The sequence below is a fragment of the Acinonyx jubatus genome, chromosome C2 (assembly GCF_027475565.1).
Source record: "Acinonyx jubatus isolate Ajub_Pintada_27869175 chromosome C2, VMU_Ajub_asm_v1.0, whole genome shotgun sequence".
NCBI classification, from domain to species: Eukaryota; Metazoa; Chordata; class Mammalia; order Carnivora; family Felidae; genus Acinonyx; species Acinonyx jubatus.
The window spans coordinates 115,838,072-115,860,086 of NC_069384.1; the positions used below are offsets into that span (position 1 = coordinate 115,838,072).

Consider the following 22,015-nt stretch of genomic DNA (forward strand, 5'->3'; position numbering starts at 1 on the left):
AAACTGACTGGTTTCAGGTCAGGTCTTGATCTCGTGGTTTGTGAGTTCTAGCCATGCACCAGGCTCTGTGCTAACAGCATGGGGCCTGCTTGGGATTCTCTGTCTCTGCCCCTCCCCTGCTTGCACTCTATCAGTCTGTCTCAAAAATAAATAAACTTTAAAAAAGAAAGTAATTGGGCAATGTGTAAAATTTTTAAAATTAGAAATACACTTACTTTTGAAGTAAGGAAGGAAATAGGATTCTACATAAATACATTTTAATGACTTAGAAAATGATGAAGTGTAGCAATATTTCTTTTTAAAAATTTTTTAAAATCTTTAGTTTTGAGAAAGAGAGAGAAGGGGAGAGGCAGAGAGAGAGGGAGACACAGAATCTGAAGCAGGCCCTAGGCTCTGAGCTGTCAGCAGGGAGCCCGATGCGGGGCTCGAACTCACAGACTATGAGATCATGACCTGAGACGAAGTAGGACACTTAACCGACAGAGCCACCCAGGCACCCTGCAATATTTCTCTAAATATATATTTAAGTGTATATTTAGAGGTGGAAACCATTGAGTTAGTCTGTGAGAGAGGAGAAGAAACTTCAGTACCCACAGGATCATGGTAAAAATGTTGTTTTGGCTCTAGACACAAGATCCGTGGAGCTCAGTTAACCTGTGCCCTTGAGGTGTTTTCTGAAAACAGCAGGGTTTCCTTTTCCCCTTTCCCTCATAAATATGCATGATGTGTAGATCTGGTCCAATATAACCCCTCATTACTAGCTCAACTCCTAAGTCCACAATGTTGACAGTCCTAAATTATAATCATGCTATATCTGACCATTTCTCTAAATTTACTTCAGTGACTGTCAACATGATCTACATACATAATCTATCTTTGAGAGAGCTTGAGCAGGGGAGAGGCAGAGAGAGAGAGGGAGAGAGAAAATCCCAAGTAGGCTCTGCATTGTCATCTCAGAGCCTGATGTGGGGCTGGAATCCACAAACTGTGAGACCATGACTTGAGCTGAAACCAAAAGTCGGACGCTTAACTGACTGAGCCACCCAGGCATCCCTCTACCATTTTTAAGTAACATTGATTGTAACCATGTTCTGCTCATCTGGGAAAGTGTCTTTTCCTCTGTATCAAAAAAAAATTATCAAGAGAGTAGGATATGTCATTTAAATCAAATGACTAGATAAATTGAAAAACATCATCTAGTAGAGCATGCAACTGAATTTTCAGTTATGAAATATAGTAACAAAAATTCATTATGATCGCCACCTAGTGGCTGAATTATGTACTTAATCTATGATGACAGATGCAAATTAGATCCCTGTAATTAACATGAAGGAACTTGAACTACTATAAAGTATTTGTCTTTAATGCCCTTAATTCCTTTGACTTTAAGCCTCTCTTAGCCCCCACCCATATCAGTCTCCTGTGGTCTGAACTCGCATTTCCACCTGCCTGTAAACCACTTCCCCTGGAAGGACCCCAGATCTCAAGCTAAGTGATCTGCAATAAAGCTTGGGCGTCTTGCTCCGGAACACATTCCCTGTTTTTTTTCTCTCTTCTGGAGGCCACAGGGACCCATGTCAGAATGTGAGAATCTTTCCTCATATCCAGTCTGTTACTGAGATGGGACTGTCCATTCAGTGTTGCTTATTAGACTTCCTACATTGCCTCCTTTCAGCCCTCCCGCAGCAGGCACCTCCTGCCTAACCTAACCTCATCCACAAAGGGTCCAAGTGTAAGTCTGATCACTTCACTTTCTCTTTTATTGGCGTACGGTTTAGGTTCTTTGAACAGCGTATAGATCCTTCATAATCATCACTCCCTCCTTCCTTTCTAACCTTGTCTGCTCAGTCTCCATACATAACCTTGCCCCCCCTGCAATTATGGGTTTCCCCTGTGCAGCTGTTCATTTTGCACCTACTCCCTGCATAAAACCTTTGCCCATTGTGGAGGTGCCAGCTGGGTCTAACCTGTCAGCACTAGCCCCACAGGGTACCTCCTCTGCCTAGGCTAGGCACTGCTCCTCTATAATCTCTTCGCACACCATGAATCCACGTCTGATCGCACAAGTTACTTGCTTCATGATAACCATTCACTTTTTATTTTTTAATCTGTGTATTTAACACAGAACTGAACGTCCTTGAAGACAGATGTGTCTTTCTACCTCTTTCTGTTTCTAGCAGCAGGCACAGCAGCATGTCCTTGAAATGGGCTTGTGGCGTGTTTCCCAAATAAAGGAATGCTTGATTTATTTCATAGCCTTGTTCTCAGTGAGTATTGGAAGAAATAGTTCTACAATTCATGATGCTCATGAGTGGGGTTTTTGTGAGTAACCAAAATGTCCCAGACTTCATGAGCTTCAGAAGCCACTCTCCCCTTTAATGCCCAGCTCACCAGAATCTGACCCTCTGTCCAATTTGTCTTGCTCAGAAAGTGTCATTTTTCTTTATTTCTCATCCCAAACAACTTCTGGAAGTTTGGGGGAGTGTCCCTTCCCGGTGGTGGTTGGTCTCATCAGCATTGGCAGACCCCAGACCACTGCTTTGCCTCTATGCTGGTCACCTCTTACTCTTTCTGAAGCCAGCTTTCTGCTAGCTAAGCTGTTTTTTCCTGTACCATGACATCCCACAGGAGGGGTGTGTGTGTGTGTGTGTGTGTGTGTGTGTGTGTGTGTGTGTGTACAGAACTTAAGGCCTAAAAAAAACAGCCGCCAGCTAGAGTTGCTCTTCCAGTCTATAGTGCCAAGGCCATCCATAGAGTCCTGTTTTGGATGTTCCCAGCCTCTACCTAGCCTTTGATCTAAAGGGAGTATTTTAATTAAGGGGGCATCTGCAGTCAGAATGCTTGAGTTTTAATTCTGACTCTGTCACATATTGACACCATTGATTCTTTAGGAAGTTACTTAACCTCCTTATGCCTCAATTTCTTCCTCTGTAAATTCAGGATCATAATAGTCCCTACCATAGAAGGGTGATGTCAAGTAGTTAGAACAGTGCCTGGAACATAATAAAGCTCAGTAAGTATTAACTATTCTCCCTCTTATAAAAATAGTAAACATAGTTTCCTCTAACAGGAGTTGCTTCCTAGGGTGCATGGTGTTCAGTACCTGGTTCTCTGGGCTCTCTGAGAGAGAGTACTCTCCACCTTAACCTGATCTTTCAAATCTTTTAATTCTGTAAGAGTGACCTTTTCAAAGAACAGCTACTAAGGGACTGTTTCCATTTTTCAGGAAATATCAGTCCCTGCCCTACACAGCTGTGTGGCATTGCTTTTTGATAACAAAAAGATACCGATTCCCCAGTCTGTAGACCCACAGTGCCCAACGCCTGGGTTACTTTGGGAAATAGGACACCATCAGTGGGGCTTCAACATCACAGCCCAAGCTTAACTATCTTCATCTTGTTCCCTTTAGCATACTTACTTAGACATGAGGTGAATCCCGCCTTTTAACACTCCTTGCTGTCTTTTGTACCAACATCTAGTAATTTTTGAGCACATGTATAAGAAAACACAGATACACGCATATATGCGCATTATAAGCAGTAATTTAATAAATAGCAATTTTCAGAGAGACACTTAGTTTAACCTATATTTAAATTTTTTTTTCAACGTTTATTTATTTTTTTTTGGGGGGGACAGAGAGAGACCGAGCATGAACGGGGGAGGGGCAGAGAGAGAGGGAGACACAGAATCGGAAACAGGCTCCAGGCTCTGAGCCATCAGCCCAGAGCCTGACGCGGGGCTCGAACTCACGGACCACGAGATCGTGACCTGGCTGAAGTCGGACGCTTAACCGACTGCGCCACCCAGGCGCCCCAACATCTAGTAATTTTTGAGCACATGTATAAGAAAACACAGAAACATGCATAAACGCACATTATAAGCAGTAATTTAATAAATAGCAATTTTCAGAGAGACACTTAGTTTAACCTATGTTTAGATAAGATTTGTTTTTTGCCTTTGAGGAGAGTATCCACAAAACTTTTTCTAACCATGGTGAAAACAAACTTCTATGCATCATAGTTTTGTAACGTTGTCTCCATCTTTTCCATTCTAGAATAGAATCTTTTCTTTCTTTACATTGGTTAAACAAAAGGGTCTTTAAATCACTGGCTTTGGAACATTCTTTTTTTTTAATTTCTTTTCTTTCTTTTTAAAGTTATGTCTACACCCAGTGTGGGGCTCAAACTCACAACCCCAAGATCAAGAGTCCTATGCTGTACTGACTGAATCATCCAAGTGCCCCCTGAAGCATTCTGGATGACAACCTACTATGACCCACAGTAAATATATATAAATATATATGTAAACATATAAATATATAAATATATATATAAATAAATATACATACACATATATGTATATATGTAACAATATTTATATAATATTTATTATATATATGCTATATATAACATTTCACCAAGCAGCACTCAGTTCAGTGAGTATACAGCATACAGGCAATACAGTTTGATTTTTTTCTTTTTTACTTTATTCTAATGTAGTAAATCTTATTTTAAAAATTGCAATTGTGAATCATTAAATTGATTTTACAGCCCAGTAATGTACGTACAGATTGTAAAATGCTGTATTAAAACAGTGTTTCTCAGTTGTTAAGAATTAATGAAATAGCTATACCTACATAAGAGAAAATATACCTTAAGGCAATAATTGTTAATAGAGTTTAAGAACATTTTATAACAGAAGTGCCAGTCCATCAAGAAGACATAACGATTGTATACATCTAAAAACAGAGCTCCAGAATATATGAAGCAAAAATTGACATAATTAAATGGCAAAATAGACAATTCAATAAATACCAGTTGGAGACTGCAGTACCCCACTTACAGTCATGGATAGAACAACTAAGCAGCAGATGAAAGAGGAACTGGACGCTGTAAACAATATTATAAAGCGAACTAAACATAGACATATATAGAACTGTCTACCCAACAGCAATAGAATATACATTCTTCTCAAGTGCACATAGGACATTCTCTAGGATAGAGCTACTGATTAAGCCATAAGACAAATCCCAATAAATTTAAAACAACTGAAATCATATAGATTTCACAATGGACTGAAGTTAGTAATCAATAAAAATAGAAGGAAATTTGGGAAATCTGAGGAAATTGACACACTCTTAAATAACCAAGAGCAAAAAAAAAAAATCACAGGAGAAATTGGAAGATACTTTGAGATAAATGAAACCACAATATACCAAAGCTTATGGGATATAACTAAAACAGCTTAGAAATTTGTAGCTATCAACATCTACATTAAAAAGGAGGAGGGGCACCTAGGTGGCTCACTTGGTTAAGCGTTCAACTTTGGCTCAGGTCATGATCTCACAGTTCATGAGTTGCAGCCCTCCCTCTCTCTCTGCCCCTCACCCAATCATACTTTATCTCTTTCTCTTTCAAAAATAAATAAACATTAGAAAACTTTTTTTTAAAAAAAGATCTCAAATCACCAACCCAACTTTCCACCTTAGAAAGAAGCCAAACCTTAAGTAGGAGGCAATAATAGAATTTAAAGTAGAGGTAAATAAAATAGTGAAAAAGAAAAGCAGTGGGCCACATGGACAAAACCAAAAGTTGGATCTTTGAAAATATCAACAAATAGAAATCTTAAGCCAGACTGACCAAGAAAAAACATAGATTCAAAATATTAAAATCAAGAATGAAAATGGAGACATTACTAAAAAGCTTACAAAAATGTAAATGTATTGTAAAAGAATACTATGAACAATTATATACAAATTAGAAAACCTGAAGAAATAGATTCCTAGAAATATACGAACAACTGAAAGTGGCTCCAAGAAGAAATAGAAAACCTGAATGGAGCTATATAGCAAGTAAAGAGATTGAATTAGTCATTTAAGAATTTCTGATAGGGGCGCCTGGGTGGCTCTGTCAGTTAAGCAACAGACTCTTGATCACAGCTCAGGTCATGATCTTACTGTTCATGAGTTCAAGCCCCACATAGGGCTCTCTGCTGACAGTGTGGAGCCTGCTTGGGACACTCACACACACACACACACACTCTCCCTCTCTCTCCCTCTCTCTCTCTCTCTCTGTCTCTGTCTCTCTCTCTCTCTCTCCCCTGCTCTCTGTGCCCTTCCTCCCCCTTGCACATGTGCATGCATGTACACTCTCTCTCTCTCTCTCTCAAAATAAATATTTAAAAAAAAAATTCGGACAAAGCCTAGGCCTGGACAGCTTCGTTAGTGAATTCTACCAAATGCTTAATGAAGATTTTAATACCAGTCCTTTACAAGACACAGAACAGTGAACACTTCCCAATTCATCTGTGAGGCCAGTATTGCCCTATTAGCAAAATCAGAAGAAGACTATAGAAAACCATAGACTAATATTCCTTATAAATATAGATGTAAAAATGCTCCACAAAATACTAACAATATAGTAACCAAATCTAACAATATGTAGTAGGGATTATTACCATGACCAAGTGCAGTTTATCCCAAATATGAGATAAAGTTGGTTTGTCATATGAAAATCAGCCCATGTATGTACCATATTAATGGAATATTACTACAAAAATCATATGATCATATCGGTAGATAGAGAAAAAGCATTTGACAAAATGAAACATCCCGCATGATAAAAAACACTCAACAAACTAGGGATAGGAGGGAACTTCCTCAACCTAATAAAAGTCATCTATGAAAAACCCACAGCTTAACATCATGCTTAATAGCAAAAGCTGAAAGTGTTTCTCCTAAGGTCAACAGCAAGACGATATCTCTTCATGCCACTTCTATTCAACATTGTATGGAGGTTTTAGCTAGGACAGTTTGGCAAGGAAAAGTAATAAAAGTCATGCACATTGCACATTGGAAAGGAAGAAGCAAACCTATTTCTGTTTGACATGATCTTATATATAGAAAATCATAAGGAATACACACACACACATACACACGCACACACAATTAGCACTAATAAATGAGTTCAGCAGTAGGAGTATTAACCAGTGAATTTCCACTTTGGAAAACAGGGTGGCCGTTTCTTCTAAAAGTTAAGGCTAGTTTCTGACTCCTAGGTATATACTCAAGAATTGAAAACTTAGGTTCACACCAAAACTTGTACACTAATTTCACAGCAGCGTTATTTACAAAAGCCAAAAAGTAGAAATGACCCAAATGTCCATTGGCTAATTAATGGATACATAAAATGTGCTATGTCCATGCAATGGAATAGTACTCGGCGATAAAAGGAATCAAGTACTAGTACATGCTACAACATGGTCACTTGAACCTTGAAAACATTATGCGAAGTGAAGGAGACCTGGCACACAGGCTATATGTTATATTATTTCATTTATATGACATGTCCAGATTAGGCAAATCTGTAGTGACAGTGGTTTCCGCAGGCTGGGACACAAGATAGGGAATGACTGCTAATGGGTATAGATTTTCTTTGTGCGGTGATGAAACTGTTCTGGAATGATAGAGCCATCATTAAAAGCACCCCTTTGAGTTACTATGTCAGTGACCTTAATAACATCAGTGTACCATGCCAGTTATGTGCTAGGTCTTGGGCTAAGCCCACTATAACCTAATGAAGTAGGTATATTATTGATGTCTCCAGAGGAGGAACGTAATACAGAGAGAGGCCAACACGTTACTTGGTGTTTCAGATCTTTTTTCTGTACCTTTGTGTAGCATAATTGTCTTCTACGGTTTAAGAGGATTAAATGAGGTAATATGTGAAGCCCCTGAGTACATTGTTGGTACATGGTACACATTCAGAAAATGGATCATGTTTTATTCTTAAGTGGATGTTGTGGGATACCTGTCTTTGTTATGGAAAAGTCATTCTAACTTCTGCTGTGTTATAGTGTTAATAGTGTATAACACTTCCATTTGTTTTTGGATACAGGACCCCCTGGACCGGCTGTCCCTGCACCTGCAGGCTACGCAGGAGGCTTGCCTATGGGATACAACAGCCCACAGCAGCCCGGTACCTTCTTCTCGTACCAGCCAGCTGGTGGTGCCCATCCTATCCAGTACCAGCCTGGCAAATACCATATGTCAAATCAGCCTGTTTCAGTAACATGGATGCCAGGGCCTCCTCCTATACCAAACTGTCCTCCTGGTCTGGAATACTTAACCCAGGTAGTCCTCACAAATCCAAATGATCTTCTTATGAAGTATGATCGGGGATCCGACAAGAAGAGATACAAAGCTAAATAGAGTAGATGAAAGTGACAGGTCAGTGATGACAGAGGTCCAGTTTGTGAGACCATGGGAGTTGTGGTACTCATTTCAGAAATATGAAGGGGAAATGAGGAATACAGGAATGTATTTGGTGGGATCGGCACGGTTTTCTGAAGGATGTATGTTGAATTTTAAGATTTGCAAGGTGTCCTGTTGAAGGCGGTTTCAAAAACAGGACTAGAGGAAAAACTGTCAAAGATGCCAATTCTCATTTGCATAGAAGTGAAGAGTTAACACCAGGAAAAACAACATCAAAGAGAACAGAACAGACCATGAGTGAATCACTGGGGGTCTCTGCCCATCCTTTTTTCTCATTACCCCTGATTGTCATTAGCCACTCCCTGCCACCCTCCAAACATAAAATGTAAATCAAAAGAGGAAACCTACCAAGGGTTTTGCTTCAGGCCAAGTTCCAGAGGATCTCTTCCCACAACACAGTGAATTCTTATTTTCCACCTCTGTGCACATTCTGGAGGCACCAGGGTATCCAGATCAGAAACTGGGGCAGTATGTCAAATCAGTGTTCCAAATGATGTTTTTAAAACCACATGTCAGAAACTCAAAAATATTGCCTAATGAAAATAAGATAAAGCTAGTATTGGAAATAACTTAGAACCTATTGAATCATGTTTGATTTTAGAAAAAGGAAGGGCCCCTGGCCGCTCAGTCTGTTAAAGCATCTGACTCTTGATCTCAGCACAGGTCATGGTCTCATGGTACATGGGTTCGAGCCCCACATCAGGTTCTGCACTGACAGTGCGGAACCTGCTTGGGATTCTCTCTCCCTCTGTCTCTCTCTGCCCTTCCCTCACTTGTGCTCGCTCTCTCTCTCTCTCTCTCTCTCAAAAATAAATAAATAAACTTAAAAAAAAGACATATCATATGACTTCACTCATATGTGGAATTTAAGATACAAAAAAGATGAACATAAGGGAAGGGAAGCAAAAATAATACAAAAAGAGGGAGGGAACAAAACAGAAGAGACTCTTAAACACAGAGAACAAACAGGGTTGCTGGAGGGGCTGTGGGTGGGAAGATGCGCTAAATGGGGAGGGGGCATTAAGGAAGACACTTGCTGGGATGAGACCTGGGTGTTATATGTAGGGGATGAATCCCTGGAATCTACTCCTGAAATCATTAATACACTATGTGCTAACTAACTTGGGTGTAAATTAAAAATAAATAAGTAAATAAAGACATTTTGAAATACATTATAAGCAAGGGACTTGCCAGTTCAACACATGTCTCCCCACGTAACCAACATTCCTTGGAGTTGATGTGTTTCTCTTTTCCATTTTATATATTGACAGGGACCTTCTGAATCCTGTGCATTGAGAACCATAGGTACAGTGTTACAGTGTTGATATTTCAAAGTCAAAACAGTTGGATCACAAAAACTGAGATTTCACATGAGCCAAAAATTTTATGCAGTTTTTGTTTTGGCAAAATATTGACAAGTACAGTGGTAGAGTAAACCCCTACGTTATTTCAGAAGCTTAAAAAATGCTTTATAGTTAATCACATTTTAAAAGTTCCTTTTTTATACTAGATGATAAGTATAGAAACTGTCCTTAGAAATCCAAGATCTGCAGTCATTTCTCTTTTCTAAATGTATAACTTTAATTTTGTTCATCTAAATATTAAAAAATAGTTTCTTAATTTCTTCTATTCTGACAGAAGTTAACACATTTTATGAATTCTGTTTCTTTGTTCAGGTTTGTTTTGAATAAAAAAAAATAAGTGAGAAAGGAAACAAAACAGGTTTAGAGACAGACCAACCTGGTTTTAAATTCTAGCTGTCGTCCCTCCTCACTCTGCAGCCTTCAATAACTTCTATAACCTGTTGGTGCTTGAATTTCATCATCAATAAAATAGTACTAGCAATACATACCTTATTGGGTTGTTAGGAGAATTTTTAAGAAGGAAAGCTTTATACTGTGCTTATTATTTTTGGCACACAGGGTCCATCCAACAGGTGGTAGCTGTGTGGATGTTATTAGCGGAAACACTGTATGCAAACAGCCCTTCATTGCCTTATCATTTTCCTTATCCTATCCTTTTTGCAGTCTCCTGTGCAGATTCCATGAATCATTATCGGGACTCTCAATACTCTGGAGCATCCAAAGTAGCAGGATTATATTCTTTCTAGAGGGTTGGCGTGGCCGGTGACTCACCAATTTGTTAGAGAACTGCTCCTTAACAGCCATAGTGTCTTCTGGAAAAACTGCTTTTATATTAACAGGCATTATTTCTTTAGAATATTGTACTCAGCAGTGGATGCTTTTTATCAGCAGTATTTTGACTTTTAATTCTGGATTTTTAAAGGAACTATAAACCATCTTAGTGACCACTTTGGTATTTTATAAGATGTGTTTACACCCCCTCACCGGATTGTGTTTTTATATCAGAAAAATTTTTTTAATGAAGGAAGGGTTGTATCCTCTCCATACCCTCTGTAATCAGTTAAACACCACAAAACATTTATGTCTGGTTATTTTTAACTTTCTTTATTACCACATTCACGTATTCTTTTATTAGCCATTGTATTCAATGAATATTCGGTGAAATATGACATTTCAGGTGATATTCTGGTCTCAGGGATTAGGAATGATCTATATATCTAAAATTATATAGAGGGGGGTCTGGGTGGCTCAGTCAAGTGTCCCAACTTTGGCTCAGGTCATGATCTCACAGTGAGTTCAAGCCCTGCATTGGGCTCTGCATTGAAAATGCTTCGGATCCTCTGTCTCCCTCTCTCTTCCCCTCCCCAGCTCACTCATGCACACACACACACGCTCTCTCTCTCTCTCTCAAAAATAAGTAAACATTAAAAAATTAAAAATAAAATTATATAGATGTGATTACTCTATCCTCAAAGAAGTTTCTTCTTTTCTGCTAGAATATTCTCAATTCTATCAGGTAATGAGCCCAACAAACTGTCTGACTTTAGGGTGATTCCTAAGTGACATTAAGGTAGAAGTTTATCTAGTTGTTTTCCCAGCTCCCTTTTCAAGAGATCCCATCCCAGAATGTTTCCTCCCCTTTGCCCTTATATAATCACATGCTTCCAGCCCTTGTGGACCCTCTCCTTTAATTAAAGCCTGCACCTAGTGAATACCCTGGCATTAGTAGCTCAAATGGTTGGGAGTCAGTGTGTGAACATCTTCCAGAGGTACCTGTGAAAATAAGATAAAACTAGATACTCCTGTGTGAGGTCCCTGGCTGAGTTGCTCTCTAAGCCGCTGAGAAAATAGCCTACTGTGTGGTTGGTCCACGTTAAACTGTCTTGAACTTCCCCAGCAACTCCAGTCTGTGAGTGACGTGTCGATAAGACCAGTGAGTTGGGACTGAGCTAGAAACAATCTACGTCCACACAGCTTCTTCTGGATGCTGTGACTGCAGCAGGAAAATGATTTTCTGATATACCAGGCAACTGTTTGTCTTTTAACATAGAACTGGAGAACACTGGTTTTCTCCTGTGTTCCTCTGCGGAACAGGTGCAGACAGGCTACTTTCACTAATTTTTTTTTTTTATTCCATTCAATGCTGAAAAGATATTTTGGTATCAATTGATAACCTTTTCATACCCATCTCATCAGTTCCTTTTCTAACATTGATTTAATTCTGTGATTATTTTTTCCTAATTGCTTTGTTCTATCCCAACAGCTGGACACCATTCACGTCCTTCAGCATTTTGAGCCTCTGGAAAGTATGTATAATTTTGTTAGTGTTCAGCAGGTGGAAATTTGAATCAGGTGGAAATTTGCATTACCCAATATCTTGTTCTTTATTTATATTGGTCATTTCTTAGTGGTTCGAAGTGAAAAGACTGTCTTCTTTTACCCTTTCCAAAAAGTAAGAAAGGGAATTATTTTGTATAATTTTATCTATTTATACATGATACATACATTCGTAGACTTGAAAAAGACTTACATTTTATCTGGTCAACCCCCATACCATATTCTACATATTCACCTTTAATGGAAGAGGAAAAGAAGGAGTCAGGACACTAAATGAGTTCGCCAGAGGCACCACAGTCAGCTAATGAGTGGTAGCGCTGGACATGGAATCTAAATCTGTGAAGTTCTAGTCCAGTGCCCTTGCTTTGGAAGTAAAAAGGAATCACAGTCAACATAATGCCTGGTCTCAGTTCATCCTCACTTGATTATTAACCTTCACTTTATCCCCAGTTCCACACATTCATTTGACCACCACATACAGTCTCTGACTTTCTTTATTGCGATTGGTAATGACCCTGGTCGTCTCAGTATATTTCATGAGCTGATTCACTTATGATGAAATGTATACTTTTATTTAAATGCCTTTTTAGTGAAAGCTTTCTGAATTCAGATACACCAGGAATATAGTTTCAGTCTTTGCTTTTATGTGGAAAAATTTTTTAAATCATTTTATACCGACCTTCATTTAAAATTTTCAAAATGACTGAATACTTTTTGGGCAAGTGAATTATTTGGTGTCCTAATCAACTGAATATAGTTCACTTCAAAATTTTAAAAAGCTATTTTGGGGGCGCCTGGGTGGCGCAGTCGGTTAAGCGTCCGACTTCAGCCAGGTCACGATCTCGCGGTCCGTGAGTTCGAGCCCCGCGTCAGGCTCTGGGCTGATGGCTCAGAGCCTGGAGCCTGTTTCCGATTCTGTGTCTCCCTCTCTCTCTGCCCCTCCCCCATTCATGCTCTATCTCTCTCTGTCCCAAAAATAAATAAACGTTGAAAAAAAAATTAAAAAAAAAAAAGCTATTTTGCTTTAAGCACCTAAGGAATACTACAAAAGGACTTCTTGAGGCCCATTTTAACTGCTTCTAATTTAAAGTGGATTTCTCATTCTATTTTTTAGTGATCACATCTTTTGAAACTAATAATGGATATGATATTAAAAACAACCTGGACCAGATGGTTTACATAGTAAATGAAGACACAGACGACTTTACCAGAAATGCTTATCGGACACTAAGGCCCTTCGTCCTCCGGGTCACTGACTGTATGGGCCGAGAAATCATGACCATGCAGAGGCCTTTCAGATGCACCTGCTGTTGCTTCTGTTGTCCCTCCACCAGGCAAGAGGTCAGAGAACACAAGTCTAATTCCTTGTCTCTTCCTGATCCAACTCTTGACAGCATCACTGTGCTCCTTCCAGAATGACACGTGAGGGGGTTTTCACTGGCTCTGCTGGTCAGACTGAAAGAAGAGAGCCGAGGGGGTAAAGGGGGATGGGGAGGAGGGCCGCCAAATTGTCTCACCTGAGGAAAATCACAGAGGGTTTTTTTCTTGTGGGTTCTTGTCTTCTGGTGCTAGTTGGGGCTCAGGCTCAAATCAGGATTATTTGGTGACCACAGTTCTGTCGGTTGTGTCTACTGAGTTAGAAATGTATCTGTTGCCTACAACAGAAGTCGCACACATTTGTCTAAATGCACCTACCTATCCCCAGATAAGTTGTCCCTAGACATAATTGTATACTTTCAGAATTGGAAGAGACTTAAAAACTTCTTTTTTTAATGTTTATTTTTGAGAGAGAGAGAGACTGAGTGTGAGCAGGGGTGGGCTGAGAGAAAGGGAGACACAGAATCCAAAGCAAGCTCCAGGCTCTGAGCTGTCAGTACAGAGCCCGATGAGAGGCTCAAACTCACGATCCACGAGAACATGACCTGAGCTGAAGACTGACGCTTAACCGACTGAACCACCCAGGCGCCCCTAGAACTGGAAGAGACTTTAGATAACTGTACACTGTCCATCCCAATCCACACCTTGCCACAGATAAAGAAAGGGTGGCTCAGAAAATTAAGCACCCGATGAGCGCGTTACACTCCACCAAGTACTGGAACTGGAAAGCAGATGTTTTGAGTTACAGCTGGGTTCCTCTTCTACAACCTGTGAGGCTCTAGGAAGGTTGTTTGCTGCAGGGAAAAGAAGCAGCTTTAGACAGAGGTCAACCAGAATTTTGAATTCTAGATACACCTTCTATTTATGTTGGTATAATTTATTTAACTTCTTTGGGCCTCAGTACTTCCATACATAACTATGCATAATATCCCATGGGATTACTGGGATATATAAAGACAGATTATGTTCAGTACCAGCACTTCCTGAATGTTAGTTTATTTACAAGCCTTTCTGTGTTTTGATGTCCTATAACATGGAGATAATAATGGTACCGTCACGTAGGATTGCTTTGAGGATTAAATAGTAAATGAATATTAACTGTCGTTACAGTACCTGGCAGGTAGTACAGCGCTCAGAGAATATTAGTTGTTGTTCCCAGGTATCTTCTCTCTCTACTATGTTTGTAATAACAGCCTTAATTTTTTTTTTAACGTTTATTTATTTTTGAGACAGAGAGAGACAGAGCATGAACAGGGGAGGGTCAGAGAGAGGGAGACACAGAATCTAAAACAAAAGGTATACAATATACCACACTTCTTTTTTTTTTTCTCTTTTAAAATTTTTTAATGTTTATTTATTTTTAAGGAAGAGAGTGGGACAGAGCATGAATAGGGGAGGGTCAGAGAGAGGGAGACACAGAATCTGAAACAGGCTCCAGGCTCTGAGCTGTCAGCACAGAGCCCGACGCGGGGCTCGAACTCATGGACCGCGAGATCATGACCTGAGCCGAAGTCGGCCGCTTAACCGACTGAGCCACCCAGGCACCTTGTAATAACAGCCTTAAATTTGAGATGAATCTTCACCTTTAATCCTCAACCCTTTTGACGATACAAAGAATTCTTCGTATTGATGAGTTGGGTTTTTTCTTCTCAAATGAATTTTTTTTAAAGTAATTTACCTGTTTACAGTTTTTTCCCCCTTAGGCTTAAACTTATATGAGATCTTAATCCTAGGAAGTTATCAAATTTATATGCTTATGTATATGTTTGAATGTATATATGTGAACAATAATATATTTTTTTAAAATAATGCCTTGATTTGGCAGTTTGTGAAGCTGTGTAGTCCTGGCCTTGAGACCCAGTGGACTCAAAACTGTTAGAAAAGTATAAATGACACCAGAAGAGCCATCAACTCTGAGCTTTTACTAAATAATTTAATTTTATGGCTCATGTTATTATTAAATATGAAGATCTTAGTTTTTCACAAAGGAATATTATAAAGATGACTAGTTAAAACAGGGTACTGGACAATTTTAAAACTTGTAAAAATGGCTTTATATATTCATACACACATCTTTTGTTTCCACAGTATACAGTTTACAGAATGCCTCTTTTGTCTTTCTCTTTTCTATTACAATTGTCATGTCTGGGATTTAAGTCTAGGAAGTTACCTTGTTACTTTGTCATGGACCGTGCCAGAAGACATGAGGCACCTAGAGCAGAGACAGAGAACCTTATTACAGCACAGGAAGCAGTACCGGCGTCAGGAGCCGCATGTTGGTATAGACCCCTTGCCCCCAAGTTCTCTGGGGTTTACTCAGAGGAGCGGGCGGGTGTGCATACAGCTGAGAAACACTGAGCTTGGAGAAACGATCATTGTATAACAAGCAGTAAGTCTGTCCCAAGGGGAAATGTGACCTCACCTCTCAAGGCCTTTCACTGACACACACCCCTAAGAAGTAGCCTGGGGTACAATGGAGGAGTCTGTACCATTAACATTTTTTCCAGTCCTTGCATGAGGGAAGAACGTATGGTGTGTGTGCATACGGGTATATACGTAGCCTCCTTCCCTCTGTCACTGCTTCTTTGCAGCTGGAGGTGCAGTGTCCTCCTGGTGTCACCATTGGCTTTGTTGCAGAACACTGGAACCTGTGCAGGGCAGTTTACAGCATCCAGGATGAGAAGAAAGAAAATGTGATGCGAGTACGTGGGCCATGTTCAACCTATGGCTGTGGTTCAGATTCTGTTTTTGAGGTAAATGTAAAAATAACATTTTTAGTATTTTTTCAACATTTACAGACCTTAGAATTGTTGGGTTTTAGATTATTTTTTCACATGAATGAATAAAGTAGAAGGAGGAAAGAGTTATCGGTTGACATCAAATCATTTGCAAATTATTGTTGGTGGATTGCTTAATGTTTCCCAAAATGTGATCTACTTTGTTTATGATTTCAGTGTTTGATGAAGATGAGAAGGACCCATGTAAAACACTAAACCTGAAAGAAAATAGCCCAACTGATTCCGTTTATTTTGTTCTTGGTTGTATTTAATTAACCATTTTTACCAAAGGTTTGCAGGATTGGGATACAGGTCCTGAGCAATGGAAGTGCCCAACAGATCACAAACATATGGATCACCCCGAGATTGTGTAAATCGTCTATCTGCATGGTGGAAGTCTGCCTGTGTCCTCAAGAGACAGGATAACACTGATAACATAGATAAAACTCATAATAGATTATAGCATTTTCTCAGAAAAATGAAAAATCCTCCTGTTTTGCCTTTATTTCACTGACTACAAAATGATTGCTGGTTATCCTATGAATTTGACAAAGGAGATTCTTAGAAATATTTCCTGAGCTTCTTAGAAGATGTCTTGCAATTCAGCAAGGCTCTTTATCTAAAGTTGCTCATTCAAGTATTTTCTTTGACACCCAATAAACCTTTTTAGTTCTTCAGGCATTGCTTATTTGTTAAAAGACCACTGTAGAGAAATAGAAAATGTAGCCACATTTCAGGAGCAGAGTATATAGGATCATTCTGATCGCCAAAAGTTAGCAAGTGCCCGAGTCCCCCTTTGAGAAGCCAAAGCTCTTTGGAATTCTGACATACAACAGGGTGGATTTGACCCACAAAAACTTGACTGATTATATGAAGTTTGTGAAGTATGTAGAATTATGCTTCCTTACTTTTGTTCATGTGTTTCTCTAGACTGTAGAGACTCCCTCCCAATCCCTAGTTCCCACCCTTTACTATATGAAGAAGAATTTCAAAATCAATTCAAATCATATCTCCCTCAAATCATACCTCATTTGCTCTTGAAAACAAGAGCATTGGCCTGAGAACTGTCAGATATGCCCCAGTTCTGGTTTTTGGGTTTTTTGTTTAATTTAATTCAAGTCAGTTAACATACAGTGTAGGCTTGGTTTCAGGAGTAGAACCCAGTGAGTTCTCTCTTACATATGATGTTCAGTGCTCGTCCCAAAAAGTACGCTCCTTAATGCCTATCACCCATTTAATCCATCCCTGACCCACCTCCCCTCCAGCAACCCTCAGTTCTCTGTCTTTAAAAGTTTCTTATGGTTTGCCTCCTTCTCTGTTTTTACCTTATTTTTCCTTCCCTTCCCCTATATTCATCTGTTGAGTTTCTCAAATTCTACATATGAGTGAAATCATATGATATCTGTCTTTCTCTAACTGACTTGTTTCACTTAGCATAATACCATCTAGTTCCATCCATGTTGTTGCAAATGGCAAGATTTCATTCTTTTTCGTTGCTGAGTAGTATTCCAGTGTGTGTGTGTGTGTGTGTGTGTGTGTGTGTGTGTGTGTACCACATCTTTATCCATTCATCAGTTGATGGACAGGTGGGCTCCCTGGCTAACCTGGCTATTGTTGATCCCAGCTCAGTTATTAACCAGTTGCAAGGCACCTAACCCATCTTGGCCATAATTCCCTATATGAAATTATGTTATTACTGTTATTAATTTCCTGTACTGTATTTATGCTTATCTCAGTGTAAAGTGCTTCTAAGTAGAAGAATGAAACGTATAGTACTTTTTAATCATCATTAAGCCACATGCTTCTCTTTCTAGGTCAAATCCCTTGATGGTGTATCCAACATCGGCAGTATTATTAGGAAGTGGAACGGTCTGTTATCAGCAATGGGCGATGCTGACCAGTTTGAAATTCACTTCCCTTTAGATATGGATGTGAAGATGAAAGCCATGATTTTTGGAGCCTGCTTCCTCATTGTAAGCCTTTTACTTTTGACTTGTCTTGAGTGAGTTATTCTTTCCAATGAGATGCAGTGTAGTATAATAGAAAGGCAATAACATTTGCAACTAGGCCAGTGTCTGTTTCTACCACTTACTAGTGACATGTTTTGCAAAGTGTCGAACACTTCCTGGCCTCATTCTTTTTATCTCTAAAATGGAGATAAAGATACTTAGATTTTTTTCAGGGTGATGAACATTAGCTATCATCTGAGTACAGGGGCCAGAAGAGTGCTTGGAGAATATTAGACATCCAGTGGGCGTGATTGTCATCACAGCATGTTATTTGTCTTTCTCATTACTTGAAGATGCCTGTCCTTTGACTTCTTGAGAAAATAAAATAACTCTAAAGCTGGTTTCCTTTCCCTCCACCTTACTGCCTCTCTGTCATTGTACTCCTTGGTGTATCTTCCTTAGATTTAGTAGGCACAGTTCCCTTGCTGTATTACTGGCTGACTAATGGCTAATATTCATACGTAAAGCATAGAAATGAAATGGAAAATATTTATCTTAAAAATGTAGTTAACTTACTGCAATTGGTATATTTAACATTTAATTTTGATTGTCAAGTTTTTCGTCTTTTTAACAATGAAAATTTAGTTAACTGGTACCCCCAAATGGAAAGGTTGTTGGCTACCAATAGTTCCAAGTTTTTAATTGCTGCTCTTCATATTAGGTCCTCTTCATAAAGATTTCATTAGATTTATTTATTCTTAACTAGAAAGAGGATTGCCTGATAAATTATACAGGATAATATTTTATGCATTGCATCTGATTATGTATCCATCTGTATACATACAGTTGTCTCTTTTTTTCTAATATATATATATGTATATATTATATATATGTATATATTTTTTTTTCTAATTTCAGGACTTCATGTATTTTGAAAGATCACCACGACGTTCATCAAGATAGATGGACACAGCAAATCAACAATTATGGTTAATTAAAAAAAATTAGAGAAGTTGGATTGGGCTTATAATCCCCTGAATTATTTGCAAATATATGTATCTGCTTTTGCAGATTATTTTTACTGGGTATTAGCTCTGACAGGTAGACTGAGTGTAAGGGCAAGAACACGTGTTTGAATTGATTGAACCATGTGTTTTAATTGATTGTCTCTCTGTCTACATGGTAAACTAGGAGTTCACCTTGAAAAAGCTATAACTCATTAACCAAGTAAACATAATACAATGAGCTTGAAAACACTTTACTTACCCTGAGATAAGGGAAAATGAATCCCAGGGCTCTCACATTAATGGGTCATGAAATGGCAAGCTTTTTAGAGCAGTCTTTGAGATAGAATAAAACAGCTTTTATCCCCAACCCTCTCCAACCTGTCCTCTCCATCAACTTGTCCTGTTACTGAAGATAAATTTGATTCTAAGTGAAAAGAATAATACTCTTGACCTTTAAAACAAAAAGGAAGGTAGGCAGAAATACTGTGTGTTATTGTACAAGGAAAAATTTACTTGTGCATATGTATCAAACCTTGTTCTGAAAGTTTATAAGTTTCAATGGAAAATTTGATTTCATTATCAAACAAAACATTTTTTTAAAAATCATAAGGTTCTATTTTCCATACCTATTCCCTCATTCACTAGCGTGGTCTATCAGGACCTGCCTGGACATGGAGTCAGGGTCATCCTATCAGGAAAAGAGGTGACAAGGGCCACAGCTTGTCTAGATCTCTGAGCAATTCAGAGACATCAGTGTCCTTATGAGGAGCTTGCATTTAATCTATTTAATCTCTCTTGGCCACAGATGCCTTACATATGAAATATTTTGGCCAAATCTCAAAGATTGCCTATTGAACTTTTGTATCTCATGGGGTGTGACACAGAGGAGATAGTTTTTATTTTTCTTTCTTTCAAGATCACTGATAATCACCATGTTTTTCTAACTGCAGGAGTTGAAGTTGGGTTTCTAAATTTTGAAATGTGGCATTCTGTGTAGCACTTTGTAAAAGCAAAACTACGAATTTTGACATTTTTAAATATTTCTTAGCTGCTTTTTATTTAGATGATAGATAAATCTGCCTGTGCAAAGAAGATAATAAAACTTCTCTGTGAACTATAGCTTAACAGTAAAATTCTGTAGGATCAACATAGTTACAGTATAAGCGTACTTGTTATTAGCTAGTTAAGAGCACAGTGTATTGGTGAATAGTTGCTGATGAATCAACCTGTGTCTTTTGTACTGTACCTTCCTATCTGGACATGGACTGTGTTTTTTCAACATAGCCAGTATGTAGAATGAAATGTATTCTTCTCCTTGTTAAATAAGGCAACTCTAAGTGTTCTCTGATGGGATTACTCGGGGATGACAGCCTTTGCCCACAATTCCTGTTGAAGTCAAAGAAAGGTGCTTCATTTTACAATTATATTTGTCTTTTCATGGTAAAGTTGTTTTATTCAGTTTCTTGTAATTTCTATATTTAGGTGCTACTGCTAGCTTTTTTTTAAAAATGTTAAACTGCTGCTTTTCTAAAAAGTACAATTACCTTATATTTGAAAATATGATTGCAGTCTTAGACATATATATTATTTCTTATAATAATATCTGACATTTTATATAGGAAATGAGACAATAATATTGAGAAAGTTTATCTGTACAAACTTCATTTTTACTTGCCCGCATGCCTACATCCCAAGACCTGCTGTATAATGCTAAGAAAAGATTATTTAACATATGACATTTTAAGTTTCTGTTCAAAGTTTTCATGGCATTAAGTTGTCTCTTACAGTTATTATCCCTCTTTCTTTAAAAGTAATACTATGTGTCTTATTTTTTTATACTATGGTTCATATTATAGTTTCTATATTTCTTAATGGTATTTCATTGTGTAAAATTGATCAGAGTCACTAAAAAAAAGCTACTCTCTTTGTATTTTAATGCTTCATCATATTGTTTTTGGCTTTTAAATAAATATAATATGGTTTATAGTGAAATACTGTTTTATTTTTTGACTTGTGATTGAGTCTTTGCTATAGACTGAATGCTTGTATTTCCCCCCAGATTTATGAATTACCCCAATGTGATGGTGTTTGGAGATGGAGACTTTAGGGGGTGATAGGACATGCTGGTGGAGCCCTCATGAATGGGATTAGTGTCCTTGTAATCTGTCAGTACCTTGATCTTGGGTTTCCCAGCTTCCAGAATGTGAAGGATAAATATTTGTTTTGTAAGCCATCTGGTCTCCAGTACTGTACAGTTGCCCAAATGGATTATGACGGAAATTGGTACTGAAAAGTGAGCGTGCTGCTATAACACACAAATGTGGAAGCAGCATTGGAACTGGGTAATAGGCAGAAGCTGGATTTTGAGATGCATTCTAGAAAAAGCCTAGATATTTTAACAGAACTTTAAAGGCGATGCTGATGGGAGCTTGGAAAGAAAAGATAGATATAGAGAAAGCCTCAGTATTCTTAGAGAATAGCTAACTAACCCTGAACAGAATGTTGGTAGAAACATGAATTGGTAAAGAGCATTCTGATGAGGTCTCAGATGGAAATGAGGAACATGTTGGAAACTTGAGGAGAGGCCCTGTTTATTACAAAGGGGCAAAGAACTTGGCAGAATTGTGTTCATGTTCTAGTCTTTTGTGGAACATAGAACTTGCAAGTGATAAAACTAGAGGTTTAGCTGAAGAGAGTTCTAAGCAGAGTGTTGAAGGTGCAGTTAGGGTCCCCCTGACTTCTTACAGTCAAATGCAAGCAGAGAGAAGTAACCTAAAAGCAGAATTGTTAAACAAAAGGAAGCAGAACTTAAAGACTTTGACGATTTGCAGCCTATCCATATAGCAAAAAATGAGAACATTGAGGATGTGGCCAAGGTACTGATAAAGCAATTAATACGGTTGAGCCTTCTGAACAGAAGCTAGGAAACTAT

The 22,015-nt window shown here is 38.5% G+C and overlaps 1 protein-coding gene across 2 annotated transcripts in view; it reads left to right on the forward strand.

The window, feature by feature from the left end:
* PLSCR4 (phospholipid scramblase 4) overlaps positions 1 to 21,075 on the forward strand; it is a 133,961-nt gene extending 112,886 nt beyond the window's left edge. For both annotated transcript variants that reach the window (XM_027061655.2, XM_027061649.2), the window contains 6 exons: positions 7,896 to 8,131; positions 11,900 to 11,942; positions 13,088 to 13,314; positions 15,942 to 16,103; positions 17,942 to 18,100; positions 18,995 to 21,075. In XM_027061655.2, coding sequence (XP_026917456.2) covers positions 7,896 to 8,131; positions 11,900 to 11,942; positions 13,088 to 13,314; positions 15,942 to 16,103; positions 17,942 to 18,100; positions 18,995 to 19,039 — 872 coding nt within the window. In that variant the 3' untranslated portion in view covers positions 19,040 to 21,075. The remainder of the gene's footprint in view (positions 1 to 7,895; positions 8,132 to 11,899; positions 11,943 to 13,087; positions 13,315 to 15,941; positions 16,104 to 17,941; positions 18,101 to 18,994) is intronic.
* The last annotated feature ends 940 nt before the right edge of the window (positions 21,076 to 22,015 follow it).